Source organism: Schistocerca nitens, chromosome 1 (genome assembly GCF_023898315.1).
Source record: "Schistocerca nitens isolate TAMUIC-IGC-003100 chromosome 1, iqSchNite1.1, whole genome shotgun sequence".
Lineage (NCBI taxonomy): Eukaryota > Metazoa > Arthropoda > Insecta > Orthoptera > Acrididae > Schistocerca > Schistocerca nitens.
This window is the reverse complement of record NC_064614.1, coordinates 946,131,430-946,154,281: the sequence shown is the minus strand read 5'-3', so window position 1 is coordinate 946,154,281 and position 22,852 is coordinate 946,131,430. Positions and strand designations below refer to the sequence as shown.

Genomic DNA, 22,852 nt, shown 5'->3' with positions numbered 1-22,852 from the left:
TTTGTGACTGACATTGTGATTTTTGTTACTATTTGACAACAGGTAAGTCTGTGTAAACGCAATGCATGTACGTTGCTCATGATATCCTTTGTCGTACTTCGTTACATTATTCTGTGTGTTGTACATTTATTTCCAGCGACAGTTCTTTATTCTGTGACATCAGTGATTTTACATAGTTTAGCATAATTTAGCTGTAGGTGACAGCTTTTCTTCTAATACTTTTTATACGTTCTTTCATTTGGTGTACAGGAACTTTATGGCGGTTCGTGAACCGAAACTGGTTGTTCAATCAAGAAATATTATCAGCGGCTCTTGACGGTAAATCGTGGCGTTTTTCAAATAACTAGGACCTGCGGGGCCCCACTTTCTTAGAAACACAAACGTTCCGGTCACATATGAAAGAAAGAGGATAGTAAACATGTGGCACTAGTTATTAGAAATCACTTCTCTATTTTATTACCATTTGGCACACGTACAATAAATGGATACATTAAATTAAATGATTTGGCACTGTAGAGAACAGACGAGCCCCGTGTTGAGACACGTGCGCGCTGGCAGTCCTCAGCGCCTGCCGTACACCACGGGCACCGCGTACTGGTACTGGGGAGTGGGGGCGTATCCCACCACGGCGGGCACGCACACCCCGGCGTAGGCCAGCAGCAGACCTGCAAAGGAAACACAGCGCAGGGCCGCTCTTACTAGCCGTACAGCTTGTATATCTACTGTGAAGATTCTCAATGGCAAGGTGAAGCAAACAGCTTTACAGTGTATTAACAGAAACGCTATTTCATCAAAAGTATCCGGCCGCATATTAGTGGACATTAATATGCAGTGCGTCCATCCTTCGCCTGTATCACGGCTTGAACTTTGCGCAGGATACATTCAGCGAGGTGTCGGCATGTCTGTGGAGGAATGGCAGCCCCATCTTCCTCAAGACCCGAAACCAGAGAAGGTGATGTTGGACGCTGAGGTCTGGAGTGAAATCGGTATGCTAACTCTTCCCAAAGACGTTTCACTGGGTTCTCTGGAGAGGCCAGTCAACTTAAGGAATGTAATTCTGCACAAAACATTGGTTTAAAGATGATGCCTAATGATAGGGCGCGTTGTCATGCTGATACAATCACCGCCTCAGGAATGTTCCTCTGCCGTGCACAGTAACAGTGCTGTACAATGTCTTCGTGTCCTTCCGCATTCAGCGTTTTCTTAAGCCTAGTTTACACGACGACACTAGGTTGCAGGAAACTGCGCTACCGGCCACTGCGCATGCGCGCCGTGCGTTTGCGCAACTCGTCGGTCAAACTAAACACTTTCGGCGTGTTCCAGCTTTGGCGACACTAGTTGCATGAGTTTTTAGGTTATGTGTGTTCGTAGAGTGTAGGCAAACTGAAATATGCAGTGAGGAACGGAGAATCATGTTCGCTTTTTGGATAAGTATGCTTTGCATAGGTGTTTGTGGGATTTTAGTGATGCTGATTACAAAAATAAGCAATATATTGCTGCTCCTGAGACCTTCTCGTGCGATCAAAACACGGAAGATTTGACAATATCTGAGCTGCAGGGCAAAATTTATTGGATTAGAAGAGCATATACAATTAAATTAAGAAAAATACAAGCAAATGTAATTCCAGCTGTGGAAATGCTCTCGTCTACAAGACTAGAATCCCATCGTTCGAGTTGCCGACTTTTTTTTAATTTTTTTAATTTTTTTAAGGAATATTGTTCAAAGAGGGAAGGCTACACAAATCAAGAAGCTGCGTTCTTTATTCAATATTCATCTATTTAAAACGTCGCAGCAGTCCGTCCCACTCACATATGTTTGAATTTTGAAATATTGCCAGTGTACAGATCCATCTTCAAGAGATTAGTTTGCAAACCATTATCTTCTTAATGCGGCCTCTTCGAATAATTACTGCTGTTAACGTTAATAATTATTACTGTTAATGTTAATGATTACAGGTGTTAATGAGAAAGTGTTATCACCAACTAAATCCGCATCTTACGGCATCCCAATTGTTCTCGATTGTAATGCACGCAATGTGATATGTAATCTCAGTTCTGGCAAAGTGCTTCATGCATTACAGTATCTTTATTACTTATCGCAAAATTAACTCTGTTTAGAAGAAGTGTGAACAGCTCTGGTGACATTCTAAGATAATTATAAGTACTTCTTGGGTCTTCCTTTACAAATTATTTCAGCGAGAACTTTGAGCAACGGAGATGACCTCTTTTCTTCGTCCAGTCACGAATCGAAACACGTTTCATATTTTTTCTTATGCAGCGATTCCACGCAACAAGCTTTAACACCGTCGCAACTCGTGCGACGTGCAGCTGCCAAAATTTTCATTTCAGACACAAAACGACGAAACTGAAGTGTATACTGGTTTCGCCGTGTTTTGCGTGCAACTCATTCCACACAACGAGTGTCGCGACCCAATGTTGTCGTGTAAACTAGGCTTTAAGCGCAATAAGGGTATCACACCTTACCCACGAAAACCGGCCCTATACTGTAACACCACCCCATCTGTACTTCACAGTTGGCAATACAAGTGACCTCCAAGTACTCGACAAACCATAAACCTTGCACTGAATTGCCACAGGATATATCGTGATTTATCACTCGTCTCCAGTGATCCAGGGGCGTCGCTCTTTACAACAATTCAAGTGTCGCTTACCAGAACTGCGTGGCTTATGAGAAGCTACTCAACCGTCTTTTCCCATTGTTTGTCACCTCCTACACACAGTCGTTATGCTAGATGGACTTCTGGTAGCACTTTAGAACTCACAAGTGATACCTTCTGCTGATTTCATGTGACCTTCCCCCCTCCCCTCCCCCCTCCACCGGTCGATGGGCGCTGTCCGTCAGCACACGATGTCTGTCTGATCTAGATTCAGCTGTGGTTATTCCTTCACATTCCCACTTCACAATCACATCACCAACGGTCGATTTGCAGCTTCAGAGGGATTGAAATGCCTCTGATAAATTCGTTATTCAGGTGACATCGAATGACTAGCGCATGTTCGAGATCACTGAGCTCTGCTGACCGTCCCATTTCGTTGCTACCGCTTCTCTACTGACGGCACAGAGGTCTCTGCCTCCTCCTGTAATGTTGCTTCCTTCTCTTGTGACGTCTAGTCACCAATTCTGTATTATAGACGGGCGTACGGGTACTTTTGATCAAACAGTGTATTCTCAAGTGCATGAATAATAAATGTGAATAAGTCATCTTCGTCACATAACAATCGCGTGCCATGCGTAGTTGTGCCCATCACAGTCGTCAGTGTCTACATTTCGCGACCTATAGTCACAAAGCACACCTACACTCATGCTTATAAATTAAGGATAATTGCGGAATGTGGTGCCACACAACGTGGCACTACACAAAACTGGCGCTAATAGCATAGGCACATAGTGAACACAAACGACACAGATCTGTAAGTCCACACATACACGTGCTACAAAACGCCACTGTTTCCTGCGCATGTACCCCGACATCAGTATGGGATATGATCACCATGCACACGTACACAGGCCGCACAACGGGTTGGCATACTATGGGTCAGGTGGTCGAGCAGCTGCTGGGGTATAGCCTCCCATTCTTGTACCAGTGTCTGTCGGAGCTCCTGAAGTGTCGTAGGAGTTTGGAGATGTGCAGCGATACCTCGACCGAGAGCATCCCAGACGTGCTCGATGGGGTTTAGGTGTGGAGAACAGACAGGCTACTCCATTCGCCTGATATCTACTGTTTCAAGTTACTCCTCCACGATGGCAGCTCGGTGGGGCCTTACGTTATCATCCATCAGGAGGAAGGTGGGACCCACTGCACCCCTGAAAAGGCTGACATACTGGTGCAAAATGACGTCCCGATACACCTGACCTGTTACAGTTCGTCTGTCAAAGACATGCAGGGGTGTACGTGCACCAATCATAATCCCGCCCCACACCATCAAACCACGACCTCCATACAGGTCCCTTTCAAGGACATTAAGGGGTTGTTATCTGGTTCCTGGTTCACGCCAGATGAAAACCCGGCGCGAATCACTGCTCAGACTATATCTGGACTCGTCCGTGAACATAACCTGGGACCACCAGGTACTGTGTTCTTGACACCAGGCTTTACGGGCTCTCCTGTGACCGGGGGTCAGTGGAATGCACCTTGCAGGTCTCCGGGTGAATAAACCATGTCTGTTCAGTCGTCTGTAGACTGTGTGTCTGGAGACAACTGTTCCAGTGGCTGCGGTAAGGTCCCGAGCAAGGCTACCTGCAGTACTCCGTGGCCGCCTGCAGGCACTGATGATGAGATATCGGTCTTCTTGTGGTGTTGTACACTGTGGACGTCCCGCACTGTAGCGCCTGGACACGTTTCATGTCTGCTGGAATCGTTGCCATAATCTTGAAATCACACTTTGCGGCACAGGGAGGGCCCGTGCTACGACCTGCTGTGTTTGACCAGCCTCCAGTCGCCCTAGTATTCTACCCCTCATAACGTCATCAATATGTGTTCTTTGAGACATTTTCAACACACAGTCACCATTGCTACGTCTGAAAACGTCTGGACACTTACTCGCTGCTCCGTACTCTGACATGCACCAACACAACTCTGCGTATATGGACTGCTGCCAGCGCCACCGTGCGACGACCGCAGGTCAAATGCACCGCCTCGTCACACCCCGAGGTGATTTAAACCCGCAAACCGCCCACCAGAGCGTTGTTTAACCATGTATCAGCATAACCTTAACTTATGAGCATAAGTGTAGCACAGCTGTTCACGGCTCTGCGCTATGTCTAGAAGTGTCTTCTAATATTATTTCAAACTTGCATCATCTGGTGCACGCGAGCCATGCGTTGTTGTGCTCAGCACAGTCGTCAATGTGCACGATGTCGCGACTTATAGCCACGAAACACATCTAGCACAGCTGTTTACGGTTCCGCGGCATGTCTAGAAGTGTCTTCTAACGTTATTTCAAACTTGCATCATCTGGTGCATGGTAACTTTTCTCGGTAATGATTAAGTCCTACTTTTTATCCCAATTGCCTCTGCCGGCTGATATTTGGCAAATGAGCAAGGAGCTGATTCCCACTGCGAAGCAGAAAATGGTCAACTGTCAGGCAATAATAAAGGTAACAAAATCCCGTCCACTTAAGTTTATCGACGCAAGCTCTTTGAAAAATATAAAATGCTGACAAACTCGATGACGGACTGAACCTGTATTCCAGTTTAAGACCCGAAGCCAGCTCTTTGAGTTTCGCGGTTTAAGGTGTTAATGAATTCGCTATCCACTCACGACTCACAACCCTCCTTCTCAGCTTCTGTTCTATTAAAAAATCTCTCCTGCTTTCCGAAGTCTACAGAATTTCTCCTGCATGCCTTAACCCAATGACAAACATTGAAGGTAAAAACAGAGCCGTACTCCCCAACACTCCGTCCACTTTTCCCGAATAAAGGGCTCAAATGATTGACAATATAGTCTTGTAATACGTGAATGTATTCCACCGGATCCTCCCTGGATCAAACTTCAACCACTTCTCCTATTCTGCCTCTAATCAGCTTGCCATTTGTACTGTGGGTTCAAATGGCTCTGAGCACTATGGGACTCAACTGCTGAGGTTATTAGTCCCCTAGAACTTAGAACTAGTTAAACCTAACTAACCTAAGGACATCACAAACATCCATGCCCGAGGCAGGATTCGAACCTGCGACCGTAGCGGTCTTGCGGTTCCAGACTGCAGCGCCTTTAACCGCACGGCCACTTCAGCCGGCTGTACTGTGGGAACAATGTGATTTGGACACAAGTGATTGTTATCCGCTTTCCAAGTAGACAGCCATCCTTGTCTGAACAGAGTACCTTTGACTGAGTCCGGCAGCACCATGAGGTTCCAAAAAGTCATTGCTCACTGGCAAATACCGGAGACAGAACACCATGGCTGTTTCTTGATGATGAGATATGACGGCCTGTTTTCTTGCAGAATCGCAGTGGATCTAGTTGTTTCAGGCAAATATCATTCACAATTTATACGAGAAAATCACTCGCTACAGTGAGCCCTCAGGATCGGCGTCAGATGACAAGTCCGAGCATAAAAGAAGGGCCGAACATAATGGCGATTACCGTCAGCCACATTTGGAGGTGGCTGCACAGTAGGGAACGACATGTGGGCAGCAGGTGTCGGACTTACCCGGTAAATCGCACTGTGCGCAGCGCAGCTCACACTCGTTGAGGTACGTGACGCCATTGTTGCCGCACAAGGGTTGTTGTCCCTGAGAACAGGCGCAGCCGACACCACAATGTACGCTGCCCAGCTGCGCATGAGCGCAAGCCACCAAAGCTGCAACATCGGAACAAGAGGCCATGATTAAGACTAGGGACAGGCACCTGAGCCGATACGGACAGAAGGAAGATTAGGATTCAACGTCTCGTCTTGAGCACATAACGAAAACTTACCACTGACAGTTGTGATGTAATCAGGCTGAGACATTTTCTGATTTCTTCAATACCGACGGGTATCGGTAATTTCATTACATAGTACAAAAATCGTGTAAAACTACACCCTGTAAAATTCATTACTTCATGCATAACTATTTATATTTTACGTGTTTGGAACAAATTTTGAAGTTTTAACACAAAAATCCTTAAAGTTAAATCTAACAGGTTTTGCTAAATATTTCTGAGCTAATGTCTTTCATAACGAAGTACACCTCTTTGCTTCAATTGTTATCTTTGTACTTCGTCTTTGTACATTTTTCAGGAAGTTGTGTGGTAGTGGAGGCAAGTCGTGTTTTGTGATGCAGTAGAAAGCAGACATTGTAGGAACTGAGAGACAAAGAAAACGAATGAATGGTACATTATGTTATACCAATTTCTGAACAGTCAAAATACAGATATTGAAAAGTATAGATATTTACTTCATTCGTAGTTATTAACACGTCAGACTTCCAGAATCCTAGCACATGTGGATGCTTTTTGTACAAACCAGACCAGCGGACATTATCATGCATCTATTAAAAGACAGCGAAGACAACCTCAAGATCATTAGCTAAGCAAAATGTTGTACGTATTTTAGAAAAGTAAATATACCCTTCAGTCCAACTCCATTCAGAATGATGCCAGACGTCCGGTCCATGGACGTCATTGTGTACACTGTACTGAAGCGGTATATTAAACAACACACACCCATATATAGTAATCAGATGAAGACGAATGGCGACAGCCGCCGACACGTTGCACATCATTTTGCAAGACGACAAGGTCTACAATTCAGAATAATATTAATAGAAATTGAAACCGGGATCGAAAGCCAGTTAACTTAACAATATACACTTCCCTTTTTACACGTCGTCACGAGTGGACACGTAATCTAGCGCTCTTGCAACTGAGTGAAAAGAAGGAAAATGTGGTCCAAGTAGGCTGTAGGCTGTTATCCGTACAGTTGACTAATTTCAACTGTGGATCATTTTCAAGCAGTTATTTTAAGCTTTACGCTTCATTTCACATTCTTATTCATCGCTGGTACATGTGGACGGGTATACATCGCATTTCTGTGCGTATGTGGCACAAAAGAAAAATGTGTGCATGATTACGTCCATTGACAGAGTAAAGGTTAACTCAACTAATGTTAACGAAAGCTGGGGGGATAAGAGGGCCAGAGAACATTAAAAATCTCGAACGGCATGCATGTGCTGTGGTTTAGATTGTTTTTGTAGGGCAGTATGACGTGGTTCATCAGCTCGATAAGCCACAGATATGTTATATCAAATAGTTAGCCACGTTTTCTCTTGCGCCACTGTGTTGTGTTGTTATAGGCAAATTTGTCTCTAAAAACAACTATAAAGTATGTTGGTAAGCGCATGTTTAATTGTCATATTAAGATTTCCTTCCGTTTCATTAAGGGTTATGAGATGTCATACAAACCTATGGCCCATAAGTAACTGAAGGATGTACCCATAGTCCCAGAGCGAGTGATGTAGTAGGTGATCCAAGTAAGCTAAACATCTCTAAAACTTCATAAACGTACACTACAAAATGATATTAAAGAAAGAAAGAAAGATTAGCGTTTGAGGAGCTTTTGATATTGAGTTCACGAGAGAGAGAGAGAAAGTGACAGAGAGAGAGAGAGAAGCTGAGCAACTGGCTCATCACAATACGCCAGTCGCTAGTAGTGTACATTCGGCAACCGTCTTATTGTGGGTTACTTAGTGTATCTCTGCCACTCCCCACCCTTTTCCTGTTCTAGTCGCGAATGGTTCGCGGAAAAAAACGATTGTTGGTAAGCCTCTGTGTAGGCTTGAATCTATTAGCTTCATTACCTTTTCGCGAGATTCCCGTACGGGGACCCAATATATTGGCCGATTCTTCTCGAAACGTTTTGGTGCTTACTAAATGAACCTGTAACGAAAAGTGCTGCTTTTCTTTTGATTTTCTCTTTCTTCTCTATCCTATCTGGTACGGATGCCAGACTGACAAACAATTTTGACGTATTGGCCGAACGAGGGTTTTGCAAATTACTTTCAGCTGTGTTCTGTTTGCTAGGTTTTCTTCTGTCCAGTCACACGACTGGCTTAATATTCGGGACGCTCGTAATTTTTTTCACTAGTCAGTGGTACGGAAGTGTTTCGAACTGTGTCTGGAGGTCAAGAAACACGGTACCAGTCTAGGCGCCAGTATCTACTGCTTTCTGGATCTCGTGGATGAACAGAACGAGCTGGCTTTCATACGATAGTTGTTTGCACAAGTGAAATTTAAGTGTAGTATCTACATAGTGTAAGTGCTACATTTGCTTCAGTTTACTGAAAAAATGGTGATTTTGAAAAGTCATGATAATAGAATATTGGTACACACTGCCGTAATCGTAAAAAAAAGTCATACTGCATAGATATACCACTTAAGGCTACTCATGGAAACACAGAATAGCCTATTCAAAAGTTCTATACATATGGATTAGTATTTCACTGGTCATGTGTTGTGGGAGTTCAGTTTGAGTAAAATAGATCTATGATCATACTTCCCTGTAAACTCACGATATCTCATGTTGTTATAAACTGCTACTATTCTGAAACACTCGAATACTATTGCAGTATGTAATGTGTTGTACTTCGTATCGTTCGCATATGAACAGTGGTTTTGCCGAATCGTACAGAGGTACCAATGGCTGCCAGCTACTTCGGACACCGATAAACGTATGTACATGTTCGCTTCTTGATTAAATCCGACGCCTTACAGAAGGGGTCAATAGATCTAACAGAACTGCAATATCTCATCTTTGTACAGTGACGCCTCAGGCATGGATGTGTGTGATGTCCTTAGGTTAGTTAGGTTTAAGTAGTTCTGAGTTGTAGGGGACTGATGACCTCAGAAGTCCCATAGTGCTCAGAGCCATTTGAACCATTTTTTTGTAAAGTGACTCACAGCAGTCAAATATTATATTCCCGAGGATAGAGAGACTTTCTTAAACCTCGAGATTTTAGAACACATCGAGAAGGCCTGTAAATCGATACATTTTTGTTCAGGAAACAATGGAAGTTATATATTTATATAAGTAATTTCCTTTACGACCCGTCTTCAAAAAATAATTTTATTTTAATAAATAAATATGAAGCGTATTGCTTCATTGTTCCCATATAAGGTTTTGCTATGAGAGATTCAGCTGTTAGCTGTGTTAGGTAATTGCAAACACAAGTCTTGTCTCGTAGGAGATATCTAACATTCAAAGCATACAACTTGACGCAATTGTAGAGAAATGCACAAACACCCAAAATATCGCTTCTTTCTTTGTGAGTGAATGTGGAAGAGGTTTAATAAGACCTCTGAGTAATTATTTCTACGTCTCAGAATAGGACTACGATCTGATTATATTTTACACGAAACGTTGATGAATGATTTGCTATTTGCATATTGCCTTCTGCCCACACTTCTTTACATTGGAGCTACTTTTTAGGCTTAACCACAAACTTACACACACGTAGGTAACACATTGTTCATATGACAGAGCAATATGGACACCCCACTGCATGACGTATGTTTCGTATTTGTTAATAGATTTTTGGTATTTTGCGCCATATACCCTGCCTCTTCTTTCTTAACGTCTGTTTATTCCCATATTTCATTCTGATCAGCATTCTGTCTTCGGTCGTTGACTTTGATCCAAAATCCGGTTTTAACTTCTTGCATGGTGATAATATATTATTTTGTTTTTCAAAATGTGTGCGTCTAACTGCGTATGATACGCCAATCGTAACCGGCACGTCTCAACATGTTAACATACAACGTTTAAGAGGTTTTATTTGTAATGCACTTTCAAATGACGCTAACAATTCCATTCGACAAATAGTTGCTATTATAGAAATTAAATAGAGACGTGGTTATGTTGCTGCATTACAGTTCCACTGATTCTGACAGTTATGGTATTTATGTAGTTTATGATCCTGGTATTTGTTTCGGACGGTATGCGGAACTTAATCGGAGCCACGCCGGTTTACCTTGTTGTCCACTAGCTGACAAGGATCTACAGACTGTAAGAGCAGGCAGTTAGCGGCTGATGATCCGAATAGAGGAAGGTTAGCTGGAAATATTTCAAGGTTAAGGCGTTGCTTTCAATAGCAGCTTATAGTTTTTCGCCCTCAACACCTGCCACGGAGACAACCATTGATGTGTCTTCAGATATAACGACCCACGTGGGGTCATTTAGGAGCGGGAGAAGCAGGAGTTACGCAATACCTACAGACGTCTGAAGCGTGGAAGCGTCACACAGTCCAAGGGAGAAATATCACATTTATATGCAGAATCAAAACGCCAATATGTGCGAACTTATTTGTGTCCAAGGAACTGAGAAAGTATTCTGATACCACAGAATTATGCTGCTCTCCTTATCGTCGTAATAATCAAGAAAATTAGACGGTCGAGGTGCCACGGAACTGACTAGTTCTGAGTGCTAATAAGAAAGTTTTTGTTTCAGGTGCCATTAATACAGAGGCACTACATGAGCATAGAAAAACAGCACTAATACTTGAACTAGCTGAAATGCAGTCAACAAAACACACGTATCATAAGTTTTCCATTTTTGAAAAAGAATAATGAAATTAAATTTAAGAACAAAATTTCTCATTATTGACTTCTGTTTCTTACGTAATTACATTCTTGCGGTCAGGTGTCGCTAAATTTACTGTAGGAGTTCCTGCGCCGTTGAGGAAGAAATGGGACCATTAAGAATAGATCTTTTTATTTTACAAATGGTAAACATAGCTGGTCTTTCAGATGAAGTATGGCATAGCATACATCAGACATGGTCTTTTCTTTTTTCGATACCCTTTTACCATTCTTCCGCTTAAGTGAAAGAATTTTTTGTAGCTGTTTGAAACGGATGAGCATCAGATACTTTGACCTACTGCATTTGGAGCTCTTACTCATCTGCACTCATAACGTTTCCGCAGCATCTTTAAAATCAAAGAAATTCTATGCAATGGAATTACACGGAACAGGTTCATAGCTTAAGCTGACTCAACAATCTGTCTTGCAGAACAAAGATGTTGGCGCATGGCATTTGATACTGCAGAAGAAAGCACTACTTGGCACAAATACCAAGCGCCATCTATTGGTAAATATTTGAAACAATGATTTGATACTAGGAACAAATCTAAGGACATGTAACGGAGTGACAAGAACACAATAGCACAGAAAACGTGATTTGTGAAGAAGTGGCTCTTAGAACGTTTCACTTTTCCACCCTTCAATTGTTGTCTCTGGCCGTCGAGAATGCTACCAAGCCTTCTGCAACAGTGTAATCAGCTATTATAAAAACACGAGAGATTAGAGCTCAATTTCAGCTGGAACTGCAATTTTTACAGTAATTCCATGTAACGCAACTGACAGTTTTAACTGAAGAAAGAGGATTCGATAGTTGAACATCCCATCGTCGACGTCTTTGAAGACAGAGGAAATGGGTAACGACCTTCTCAAACGTCCCCCCCCCCTTCCCCCCAGAATTTGTCTTCAGCAATTAAGCAAACTAAAAAATACCTAAATATCTGTAGCTGGACGGGAATGTGAACCTGTTGTCCCCCCGAATATGAATCCAATGTATTACCACTCAGCCTTTTCGCTGGTTAGTACTGATCGAAATCACGAGTAGGAGTCTCGTTCCGTCAATGATTTTTCGCAGCCCATGAAAGTAGCGTATAGGAAAGGAGTTCCGCACGTCCTAGTGACACGTAATGAAATGTAGGTATTCTGAGACGATGTGATGTGACCTCAACTCTCTAAAGCAATGCGAAATCAGCAATATACTTTTATTCCTTCATGTTCACGTGGACGTGAAGCGTAATTAGCGCACTGAATTAACAAAACCAATATCTAGCGTTCTTCCGCTAGTAGTACGACTGTCTCCACATAGGGCTGTGAAATCTTTTGAAAATTTGAACATTTTTGGAAGGAACTATCAACAGCCATCAAGTAATATATAAAATGCATGTTTGACCATCAGCCGCTTTTATTTTAAACCCGAATATCGACCAATGTCATGGGCCATCTTCACGGATACGGGTTAAAATGTTTTAAGTCACAATTTTATATTTGTCATTACTTAAATAATGTGTGGAGCATGTCATGAATATCAATATACGACACAGTACTTTTAGAAGCAAACATACTTATAAGTGTACACAAAGCAGTACTGAAGAGAAGGTGAGGACTATAGGTATTACAATGTAATACTTTTAGTCCTGATCTTCTCTTCAATACTACTCTGTGTATACTTGTTGCGTTTGCTTCTAAAAGTGTAAAAATTAATTTTCTACACCCAAAACTTCTAAAAATACACAATTACTAAACTAGTTGTTCGGTTACTTTCCCGTGAAGATTATCGTTTTTTAGACACCAGCTTTTTGTGCAGCCCTTCGCCCTCATGCACACATGTCACATATATTCACGCATATTCAATTTTACACATATTTAAAAGTTTTCACACCAGCCTGCATTGTGGTGACGTGTTCCAGCACAGCCTGAAATCAATGGTGTCATTGATAACATGTTTCATTTCTTTGCAATAGTTTTGCACTTTCCACTTCCGTTGAAGCTGACCGACAGAATTCGGTTTCGTCTGAAGCAGGTTGACTTATCATCGTTTCGACAAAAAAGATTGCGATTAGCAACTGTCTGATTCTCCACTGATTTACACTAAGTAACTCCAGAGAAAACGTTAAATGTACTGTTGTTAGGACTACCAGGCGTCCCGCCTCAACCGGACATGTCCAACTTTTTACGGTTGTGTCCTGTCAGATATACAAGAGCTCTGCCTGTCCGGCATTTGTTAGGCTTTTCAGCGATGAGTAAAAAACACACAACTACGGCCCTTTGCAAGCTAATGACGCACGCGGGAGAAATAAGTAAAGGATGAATAAGGGGACTCATCACAAGGATGTACAGACAAACCAACCGGTATTATTATTGTGTCCTGCATCCTATGTTTTTCTTCATAGAACGAGCGAGCCTAACACACAACGTCCACAACCACGCTACGCGCGGAGCAAGCGAGCCATAACGGAATGTACCCATCAATCGATGCCAACTCGGCCCGCCACGTCCCGCTACCAGTTTGCTCGATGCGTGATAACCTTGTGTCGTTCCTACTCGTGTTCAGACGAGCAAGTGCGAACGATAATTAGTCTGCGCCGTACCTTCCCTATTCCAATACTGATTATTCATAAGTCCAATTGGAATAACCAAAGTTATTGAATATTTATTCCTTTTCTGTCGCAGAAGAATACGTTATCGTTTATTATGAGCAATAATACTGTGCAATTGAGAAGGCTGAGCACTTAGTTGCTACCATAACTGCCAAATCGGAAGGCTGTTTACTGATTGTTTTCTTAGTTCATGCTCGTTTAAATTTGGTCTTGCAAAAACCTAACTGCAACGATTGAAAATATCAAAGGAATAGTCCTGTGCTTAAGATAAAATGTCCAGAAAAATACAACGCCGAGTACAGCTTCTCTTCTTTTGGACCTGGTAACTCTATATGCGGTATCAGTAAGGTATTCAGCCGTGTGGTATGATCTTTGGCCGAGAAATATGTTGACAAAATTAGTGGATAGCTGGAGAGCTGACTCTCGCGTTTTGGTTGACGGTGCATACTTTTAAAGTGTTCCAATTCAACTAAACGAAGGAAATCAGTTCCAATATTACCCCTCTCCCATAGGGGTAATATTCTAATGGTATTGTTGAACAAATAATGAGTCATGTACAATTTGTTGAAACTGTCCCAGGCGTTCCCGAATTTTCTGTCCCATATTTCCGCGCCAACCTTCAGCCATTGGGTTGCTATAGCCGGCCGCGGTGGTCTAGCGGTTCTAGGCGCGCAGTCCGGAACCGCGCGACTGCTACGGTCGCAGGTTCGAATCCTGCCTCGGGCATGGATGTGTGTGATGTCCTTAGGTTAGTTAGGTTTCAGTAGTTCTAAGTTCTAGGGGACTGATGACCACAGATGTTAAGTCCCATAGTGCTCAGAACCATTTGAACCATTTTTTTTTTGGTTGCTATAGGTGTCTCACTGTCACAGTAATTTTGTCCAGGTAGCAATTGATAAGTCTGGTAGATTTTCCTTCAGGCCCCACAGAGATATGCTGATACGTCATGGTCTTTGCGCCGCCCACCCCGCACATCTTCCCTCCACCCCTACGTGTAACAGCTCATTGGGACTGTTTACCGACTCCGGAAACTATTGATGTTATACTAACATCTATAGTTATTCAATATTTTTATATGTCACGAGTTCGTGCCGTCTCATGGTGTATTTTTCCTTGTGAATATACTTGAGAAAAGGACTTATTGTTTTTCTGTAATACGAGGGTTGGAACTTTGACATTGGCAACTACTTATTTACAGCTCAAACAAAATAGATACGTGTTTCAAAGTTTTGCGACTTTCAAAGTAGTCACCAGCATTGTGTATAACCCGTTGCCAGCGATGTGGAAGTCGTAGAACAGTCTTAGCAGTGCCAGTTGTGTTGACAGTTCGAGCGGCGCGGCCTATTGCCCGATGAATTTGTAGCAGTTCTGAAGCGAATGCCGTGAAGTGTTTCCTTCAGTTTAGAAATCGAGATGAACTCAAGAGGGTTTAAGTCAGGGGAGTGCAGTAGGTGGTATAGCACTTAGCAGCCCCATCAGTCAAACAAATCAGTAACAGCTCGCACTGTACGTGCTTGAGCATTGTCCTGCAAAATGATGGTCAGGTCCTGCAGAAAGTGTCATTACTTCTGCCTCTATGCAGTTCATTTTTGGAACGCAACCTACGACCAGCTTAGAGACAGAAGTGATGACACTTTCTGCAGGACGTGACCATCATTTTGCAAGACAATGCTTAAGCACGTACAGTGCAATCTGTTACTGATTTGTTTAACTGATGGGGCTGCTAAGTGCTATACCATCTACAGCACTCTCTTGACTAAGTTCAACTCGATTTCTAAACTGAAGGAAACACTTCATGGCATTCGCTTCAGAACTGCTACAAATTCGTCGGGCAATAGACCGCGCCGCTCGAACTGTCAACACAATTGGCACTGCTAAGAGTACCCTACGACTTTCACATCGTTGGCAACGGGTTGTACACTATGTTGGTGACTACTGTGAAGGGCAATAAAACTTTGAAACACATATCTATTTTGTACGAGCTGCAAATTAATAGTTGCCGCTATTAAAGTTGCAACTCTCGTATGTGACAACATTGACATTTTCCATGTGAAGAGTATCGAATGAAAAGGATACAGACAATAAGCACGATTTATTATCCGTGTAAACAATGCTTAAAGAAGACAATATAAACCCTATTTATTTTTATTTGTCCGATTACAGAGAAGACATTGAACGCCTTTCGAGTACTGCCGCCGATTTAGCAAGACGCGCTCTTCCTAAGTTCCATGTTGAGAGGTCTGTAATAAGCGTAATAAGTGTTCAGTTGTGTAACAATATAATAATACAATATTATTTTTTACTACTGAAACAGTGTTTTATTTATAGTAGAATCGTTGTTTCCTGCAGTTACCGACAGTTCCCCCCTCCCCATGAACCATGGACCTAGCCGTTGGTGGGGAGGCTTGCGTGCCTCAGCGATACAGATGGCCGTACCGTAGGTGCCACCACAACGGAGGGGTATCTGTTGAGAGGCCAGATAAACGTGTGGTTCCTGAAGATGGGCAGCAGCCTTTTCAGTAGTTGCAGGGGCAACAATCTGGATGATTGACTGATCTGGCCTTGTAACATTAACCAAAACGGCCTTGCTGTGCTGGTACTGCGAACGGCTGAAAGCAAGGGGAAAACTGCAGCCGTAATTTTCCCCGAGGGCATGCAGCTTTACTGTATGGTTAAATGATGATGGCGTACTCTTGGGTAAAATATTCCGGAGGTAAAATAGTCCCCCATTCGGATGTCCGGGCGGGAACTACTCAAGAGGACGTCGTTATCAGGAGAAAGAAAACTGGCGTTTTGCGGATCGGAGCGAGGAATGTCAGATCCCTTAATCGGGCAGGTAGGTTAGAAAACTTAAAAAACGGAAATGGATAGGTTAAAGTTAGATATAGTGGGAATTAGTGAAGTTCGGTGACAGGAGGAACAAGACTTTTGGTCAGGTGAATACAGGGTTACAAATACAAAATCAAATAGGGGTAATGCAGGAGTAGGTTTAATAATGAATAAAAAAATAGGAGTGCGGGTCAGCTACTACAAACAGCATAGTGAACGCATTATTGTGGCCAAGATAGACACGAAGCCCACACCTACTACAATAGTAGAAGTTTATATGCCAACTAGCTCTGCAGATGATGAAGAAATTGATGAAATGTATGATGAGATAAAAGAAATTATTCAGGTAGTGAAGGGAGACGAAAATTTAATAGTCATTCGTGACTGGAATTCGATAGTAAGAAAAGGGAGAGAAGGGAACGTAGTAGGTGAATATGGATTGGGGGAAAGAAATGAAAGAGGAAGCCGTCTGGTAAAATTTTGCACAGAGCATAACTTAATCATAGCTAACACTTGGTTCAAGAATCATAAAAGAAGGTTGTACACATGGAAGAATCCTGGAGATACTAGAAGGTATCAGATAGATTATATAATGGTAAGACAGAGATTTAGGAACCAGGTATTAAATTGTAAGACATTTCCAGGGGCAGATGTGGACTCTGACCACAATCTATTGGTTATGAGCTGTAGATTGAAGAAACTACAAAAAGGTGGGAATTTAAGGAGATGGGGTCTGGACAAACTGAGTAAACCAGAGGTTGTACAGAGTTTCAGGGACAGCATAAGGGTACAATTGTCACAAATGGGCGAAAGAAATACAGTAGAAGAAGAATGGGTAGCTCTGAGGGATGAAGTAGTGAATGCAGCAGAGGATCAAGTAGGTAAAAAGACGTGGGCTAGTAGAAATCCTTGGGTAACGAAAGAAATATTGAATTTAATTGATGAAAGGAGAAAATATAAAAATGCAGTAAATGAAGCAGGCAAAAAGGAATACATACGTCTCAAAAATGACATCGACAGGAAGTGCAAAATGGCTAAGCAGGGATGGCTAGAGGACAAATGTATGGATGTAGAGGCTTATCTCACTAGGGGTCAGATAGATACTGCCTATAGGAAAATCAAAGAGGCCTTTGGAGAAAAGAGAACCACTTGTATGAATATCAAGAGCTCAGATGGAAACCCAGTTCTAAGCAAAGAAGGGAAAGCAGAAAGGTGGAAGGAGTATATAGAGGGTCTATACAAGGGTGATGTACTTGAGGACAATATTATGGAAATGGAAGAGGATGTAGATGAAGATGAAGTGGCAGATACGATACTGCGTGAAGAGTTTGACAGAGCACTGAAAGACCTGAGTCGAAACAAGGCCCCGGGAGTAGACAACATTCCATTGGAACTACTGACGGCCTTGGGAGAGCCAGTCCTGACAAAACTCCACCATCTGGTGAGCAAGATGTATGAGACAGGCGAAATACCCTCAGACTTAAAGTAGAATATAATAATTCCAATCCCAAAGAAAGCAGGTGTTGACAGATGTGAAAATTACCGAACAATCAGTTTAATAAGCCACAGGTGCAAAAAACTAACGCGAATTCTTTACAGACGAATGGATAAACTAGTAGAAGCCGACCTCGGGGAAGATCAGTTTGGATTCCGTAGAAATATTGGAACACGTGAGGCAATACTGACATTACGACTTATCTTAGAAGAAAGATCAAGGAAAGACAAACCTACATTTCTAGCATTTGTAGACTTAGAGAAAGCTTTGTACAGAAACCAGATGGCAGTTATAAGAGTCGAGGGACATGAAAGGGAAGCAGCGGTTGGGAAGGGAGTGAGACAGGGTTGTAGCCTCTCCCCGATGTTATTCAATCTGTATATTGAGCAAGCAGTAAACGAAACAAAAGAAAAATTCGGAGTAGGTATTAAAATCCATGGAGACGGAATAAAAACTTTGAGGTTCGCCGATGACATTGTAATTCTGTCAGAGACAGCAAACGACTTGGAAGAGCAGCTGAATGGAATGGACAGTGTCTTGAAAGTAGGATATAAGATGAACATCAACAAAAGCAAAACGAGGATAATGGAATGTAGTCGAATTAAGTCGGGTGATGGTGAGGGGATTAGATTAGGAAATAAGACACTTAAAGTAGTAAAGGAGTTTTGCTATTTGGGTAGTAAAATAACTGATGATGGTCGAAGTAGAGAGGATATAAAATGTAGACTGGCAATGGCAAGGAAATCGTTTCTGAAGAAGAGAAATTTGTTAACATCGAGTATAGATTTAAGTGTCAGGAAGTCGTTTCTGAAAGTATCTGTATGGAGTGTAGCCACGTATGGAAGTGAAACATGGACGATAGCCAGTTTGGACAAGAAGAGAATAGAAGCTTTCGAAATGTGGTGCTACAGAAGAATGCTGAAGATAAGGTGGGTAGATCACGTAACTAATGAGGAGGTATTGAATAGGATTGGGGAGAAGAGAAGTTTGTGGTACAACTTGACTAGAAGAAGGAATCGGTTGGTAGGACATGTTTTGAGGCATCAAGGGATCACAAATTTAGCATTGGAGGGCAGCGTGGAGGGTAAAAATCGTAGAGGGAGACCAAGAGATGAATACACTGAGCAGATTCAGAAGGATGTAGGTTGCAGTAGGTACTGGGAGATGAAGAAGGTTGTACAGGGTAGAGTAGCATGGAGAGCTGCATCAAACCAGTGTCAGGACTGAAGACCACAACAACAACAACAACCGACAGTTTTATTAGTTACGATCTAACACTATTGTTGTCCGCCATTACATTCGGTACAACTATTTTTGGTAATTACGGCTCTTCTAATCCAGATACTATTGAGGACATTTATTCATTTTATGTATTTATGAAAGTAGCAAAGCATCTCCGTCATTGTTTTTATATTATGATGCAAATTTTCCCGTACTGGGCCACCACTAACGTCGAGTATGTTATTTTTCACGTAGGTGCCACTACAGAGACAGGTGTAACTAAATATGCTTCACGAAATTAAAATTAACCATTGTGTTATAAATAAATATATATACAGAACCCTAAAGTTTCAAACCCTGAGACGAAAACAGATCATTTTCATATGTTGTTTCTGCTTTGCTGTGTAACAACGTATCAGTACGTTAACGTAACTTCAGCAAAAGGAAATACAGTAATTATAATCAATTATTTAGCACAGTGAAGTGTTGTGTGTAATAAGTCTGCTAAGATTTTTTCAGGTTAAACGAGTGCCAGAAGATGTGTGGTAAAAATAATTAATCAGTATCAGTTTTACAAGACGCTACAATTACGTTACATACATTTAAATTTTCATATAAAGGCTACGCCATGTATATACAAAATTTTGGTTGGCAATGCTCCATGCATTCCTGAGTTATGCTTTTACATCACTCCCTTTTGATACCCATCCGCACGCCCATAGAAGATACGTAGTTACTCCAACAGTGTTTGTTTCGAGATAGTAAACGGTATATGTACCAAATTTGGTTGAAATCGGTAAAGTGCTTTAGGAGGAGATATGGAACGTACATACAATGTACAATAATTTTTATAAATTTGTTAATAGATAGACAGTGTAGGTGTAGATATGGGTATAGATGGTTTTCTAAACGTAAACCACGACGAGGAAGGCTAATGGCTATCTGCCCACGGACTACGCCTCTTCTGATAATTAGTAGATGTTCTACAAATTACATCTGAAATCTAAGGCAGCAACAATATTTTTACGTAATCCAGTACTAAAATAAATATAAATTGAAAAGAGCACTCTAACTTTTAACAGTAATGAAATGGAAGATGAAACTCACCGACGAGGAGAATTGCGACCACAGTGTTCATCTTGCTGTGTGTTGTGTGTTGCTGTACGGCACACTCTGCCCAGACGGTGTACTAAAGCGTCTTTTATAAGGCTGTGAGACACTTAGCATGGACGCGCGGGGTGTGTCGTTAAGATTATGACGGTTAATGACCGGGCGTCCCGGCGGCACGCACGCTCGTCGCTGCCGGCTCTTCTACTACGGATTTTCCGAGTAGATTCCGCTACAGATAACTCCCATCCATCTGCCACGATTCCTTCGACAGTCTGCGAGAATTTCTCGCGGAGTGACATATCAACGGAATGGTAGGCACTATTGTGACATTGGCACTATTGACATGTTACGACAAGCGAGTTAGTAATTCTGTTTCATAACCTATCAACACTAATGCTAACGGAAACTACGGAATCTCGATAAGGAAAGCTGCTAAGTCAGTTGCCTCGAGAGGTGATAGATTACTGTCCGGAGTTACACCAGTACGGCCCGTCCGATAAGCCATGCGTTCAAACGCACTGCTTTCCGGGCGGGAAGGCGTGCCAGTCCCCGGCACGAATCAGCCCGGCGGATTAATGTCGAGGCCGGCCGAAGTGGCCGCGCGGTTCTGGCGCTGCAGTCTGGAACCGCGAGACCGCTACGGTCGCAGGTTCGAATCCTGCCTCGGGCATGGATGTGTGTGATGTCCTTAGGTTAGTTAGGTTTAACTAGTTCTAAGTTCTAGGGGACTAATGACCTCAGCAGTTGAGTCCCATAGTGCTCAGAGCCATTTGAACCATTTGATTAATGTCGAGGTCCGGTATGCCGGCCAGTCTGTGGATGGTTTTTAAGGCGGTTTTTCATCTGCCTCGGCAAATGCGGACTGGTTCCCCTTATTCCGCCTCAGTTACACTATGTCGGCGATTGCTGAGCAAACACTGTCTCCACGTACGCGTGCACCATAATTACTCTACCACGCAAACCTTGGGGCCCGCATCTCGTGGTCGTGCGGTAGCGTTCTCGCTTCCCACGCACGGGTTCCCGGGTTCGATTCCCGGCGGGGTCAGGGATTTTCTCTGCCTCGTGATGGCTGGGTGTTGTGTGCTGTCTTTAGGTTAGTTAGGTTTAAGTAGTTCTAAGTTCTAGGGGACTTATGACCACAGCAGTTGAGTCCCATGGTGCTCAGAGCCATTTGAACCATTTTTGCAAACATTGGGGTTACACTCGTCTGGTGTGAGACGTTCCCGAGGGGGGGGGGGGGGGAGAGGGGGGGATGGAGGGGCGTTGACTGCTGTAGCTTGCGTGAGGTTGTCTACCACTGAGGGCTGACCTGCCCGCATAAAAGGAGGCAATGAGTATTATTTTGTCGGCAGGGAATCAGTAACAGCAAAATGAGTCGGGCAGGGAGCTCAGAGACCTCTAATGTGGACTGGTCATTGGCTGCCGCATGAGTAACAAATCAATCACGGTCATTTCAAATATTCTAAGGCTGCCCAAGTCGACTGTTGGTGATGTGATTTTTGAAGTGGAAACGTGAAGGGGGGTTGTAAAACCGCATAAATCAGTGGAAGGGATGACTCATTTATTCCAAAGTGCTGACACCAGAACAGATTGCACAATGGCTGCGATTATTAAGTTAAAAGTAATGGGGTACAGTGGACACTGGATGGCTCGAAACGAGTTAATTCGAATAATGAATCACGCGATACCCTATGGCGATCCAATGGAATGATATGGGTTGGCTAATTCCTGTTGATCGTTACCAGCCATTACATGTAGTGCCAACAGTGAATTACGTAGGTGGTGGTGTTACGGTTTGGGGACATGTTTCGTGGTTAAGGTGTGGTCCCCTTATTGCACTTAAGAAAACTTAAAGTGCGAAAGAATACGAACACATTTTACAGCGTCGTTTGCATAATACAGCAGAGGAACAGTTCGAAGACGATGATTGTATCAGCATGACAATGCAGCATGTCTTGAAGCTGCAAATGTGGGGCAATGGTTTGTACACAGTAACATTCTTGAAAGCGAAGGTCTTGCCCAGGGTCCCAACTTGAACCCAGTGGAACACCTTTTGGATAAATTAGAACACTAAATTCTCTCCGAGAGCAATTTATCATTTACACCTCACTAGACAATGACGTACTGACTTTCATCTTCGACGGTCTAGTCCGGGTTAGGCAACGTCTTCGGGGGAGAACACAGGACAGATCACACATATTAAATTTCATGTCTACTCTTGGGCTGGGGCCCTCAATGAAGGAAGGGAGGAAATTTAGACTTTAACGTTTTCTCGGCGACGAGGTCATTAGAGACGGATTACAAAATAATGGGGACGGAAATCGGCCGCGTCCTTATCAAAGGAATCGACCAGGCATTTGCGTAGAGCGATTTAGATAAATCACGGAAAACCTAAACCAGCCGGGAATTTGAATCGTCGTCCTGTCATGAAACCTTTTATGCTTGATTTACAGATAACCCAACTAACAAAGCACACTAATCTAGCTGACATAGAACAAAAAGAAAAGAAAAAAATAAGTTTTCATTC

At 42.8% G+C, this 22,852-nt stretch overlaps 1 protein-coding gene across 1 annotated transcript; it reads right to left on the bottom strand.

The window, feature by feature from the left end:
* Window positions 1-553: 553 nt before the first annotated feature.
* Window positions 554-20,375, bottom strand: LOC126237391 (turripeptide Lol9.1-like). Its single transcript, XM_049947482.1, has 3 exons — window positions 20,323-20,375; window positions 6,173-6,322; window positions 554-665 (listed from the first exon to the last, which is right to left on the bottom strand). The coding sequence occupies exons 1-3, from the start codon at window positions 20,351-20,353 to the stop codon at window positions 562-564; spliced, it is 285 nt and encodes a 94-aa protein (XP_049803439.1). The 5' UTR covers window positions 20,354-20,375; the 3' UTR covers window positions 554-561.
* Between the last annotated feature and the right edge of the window lie 2,477 nt (window positions 20,376-22,852).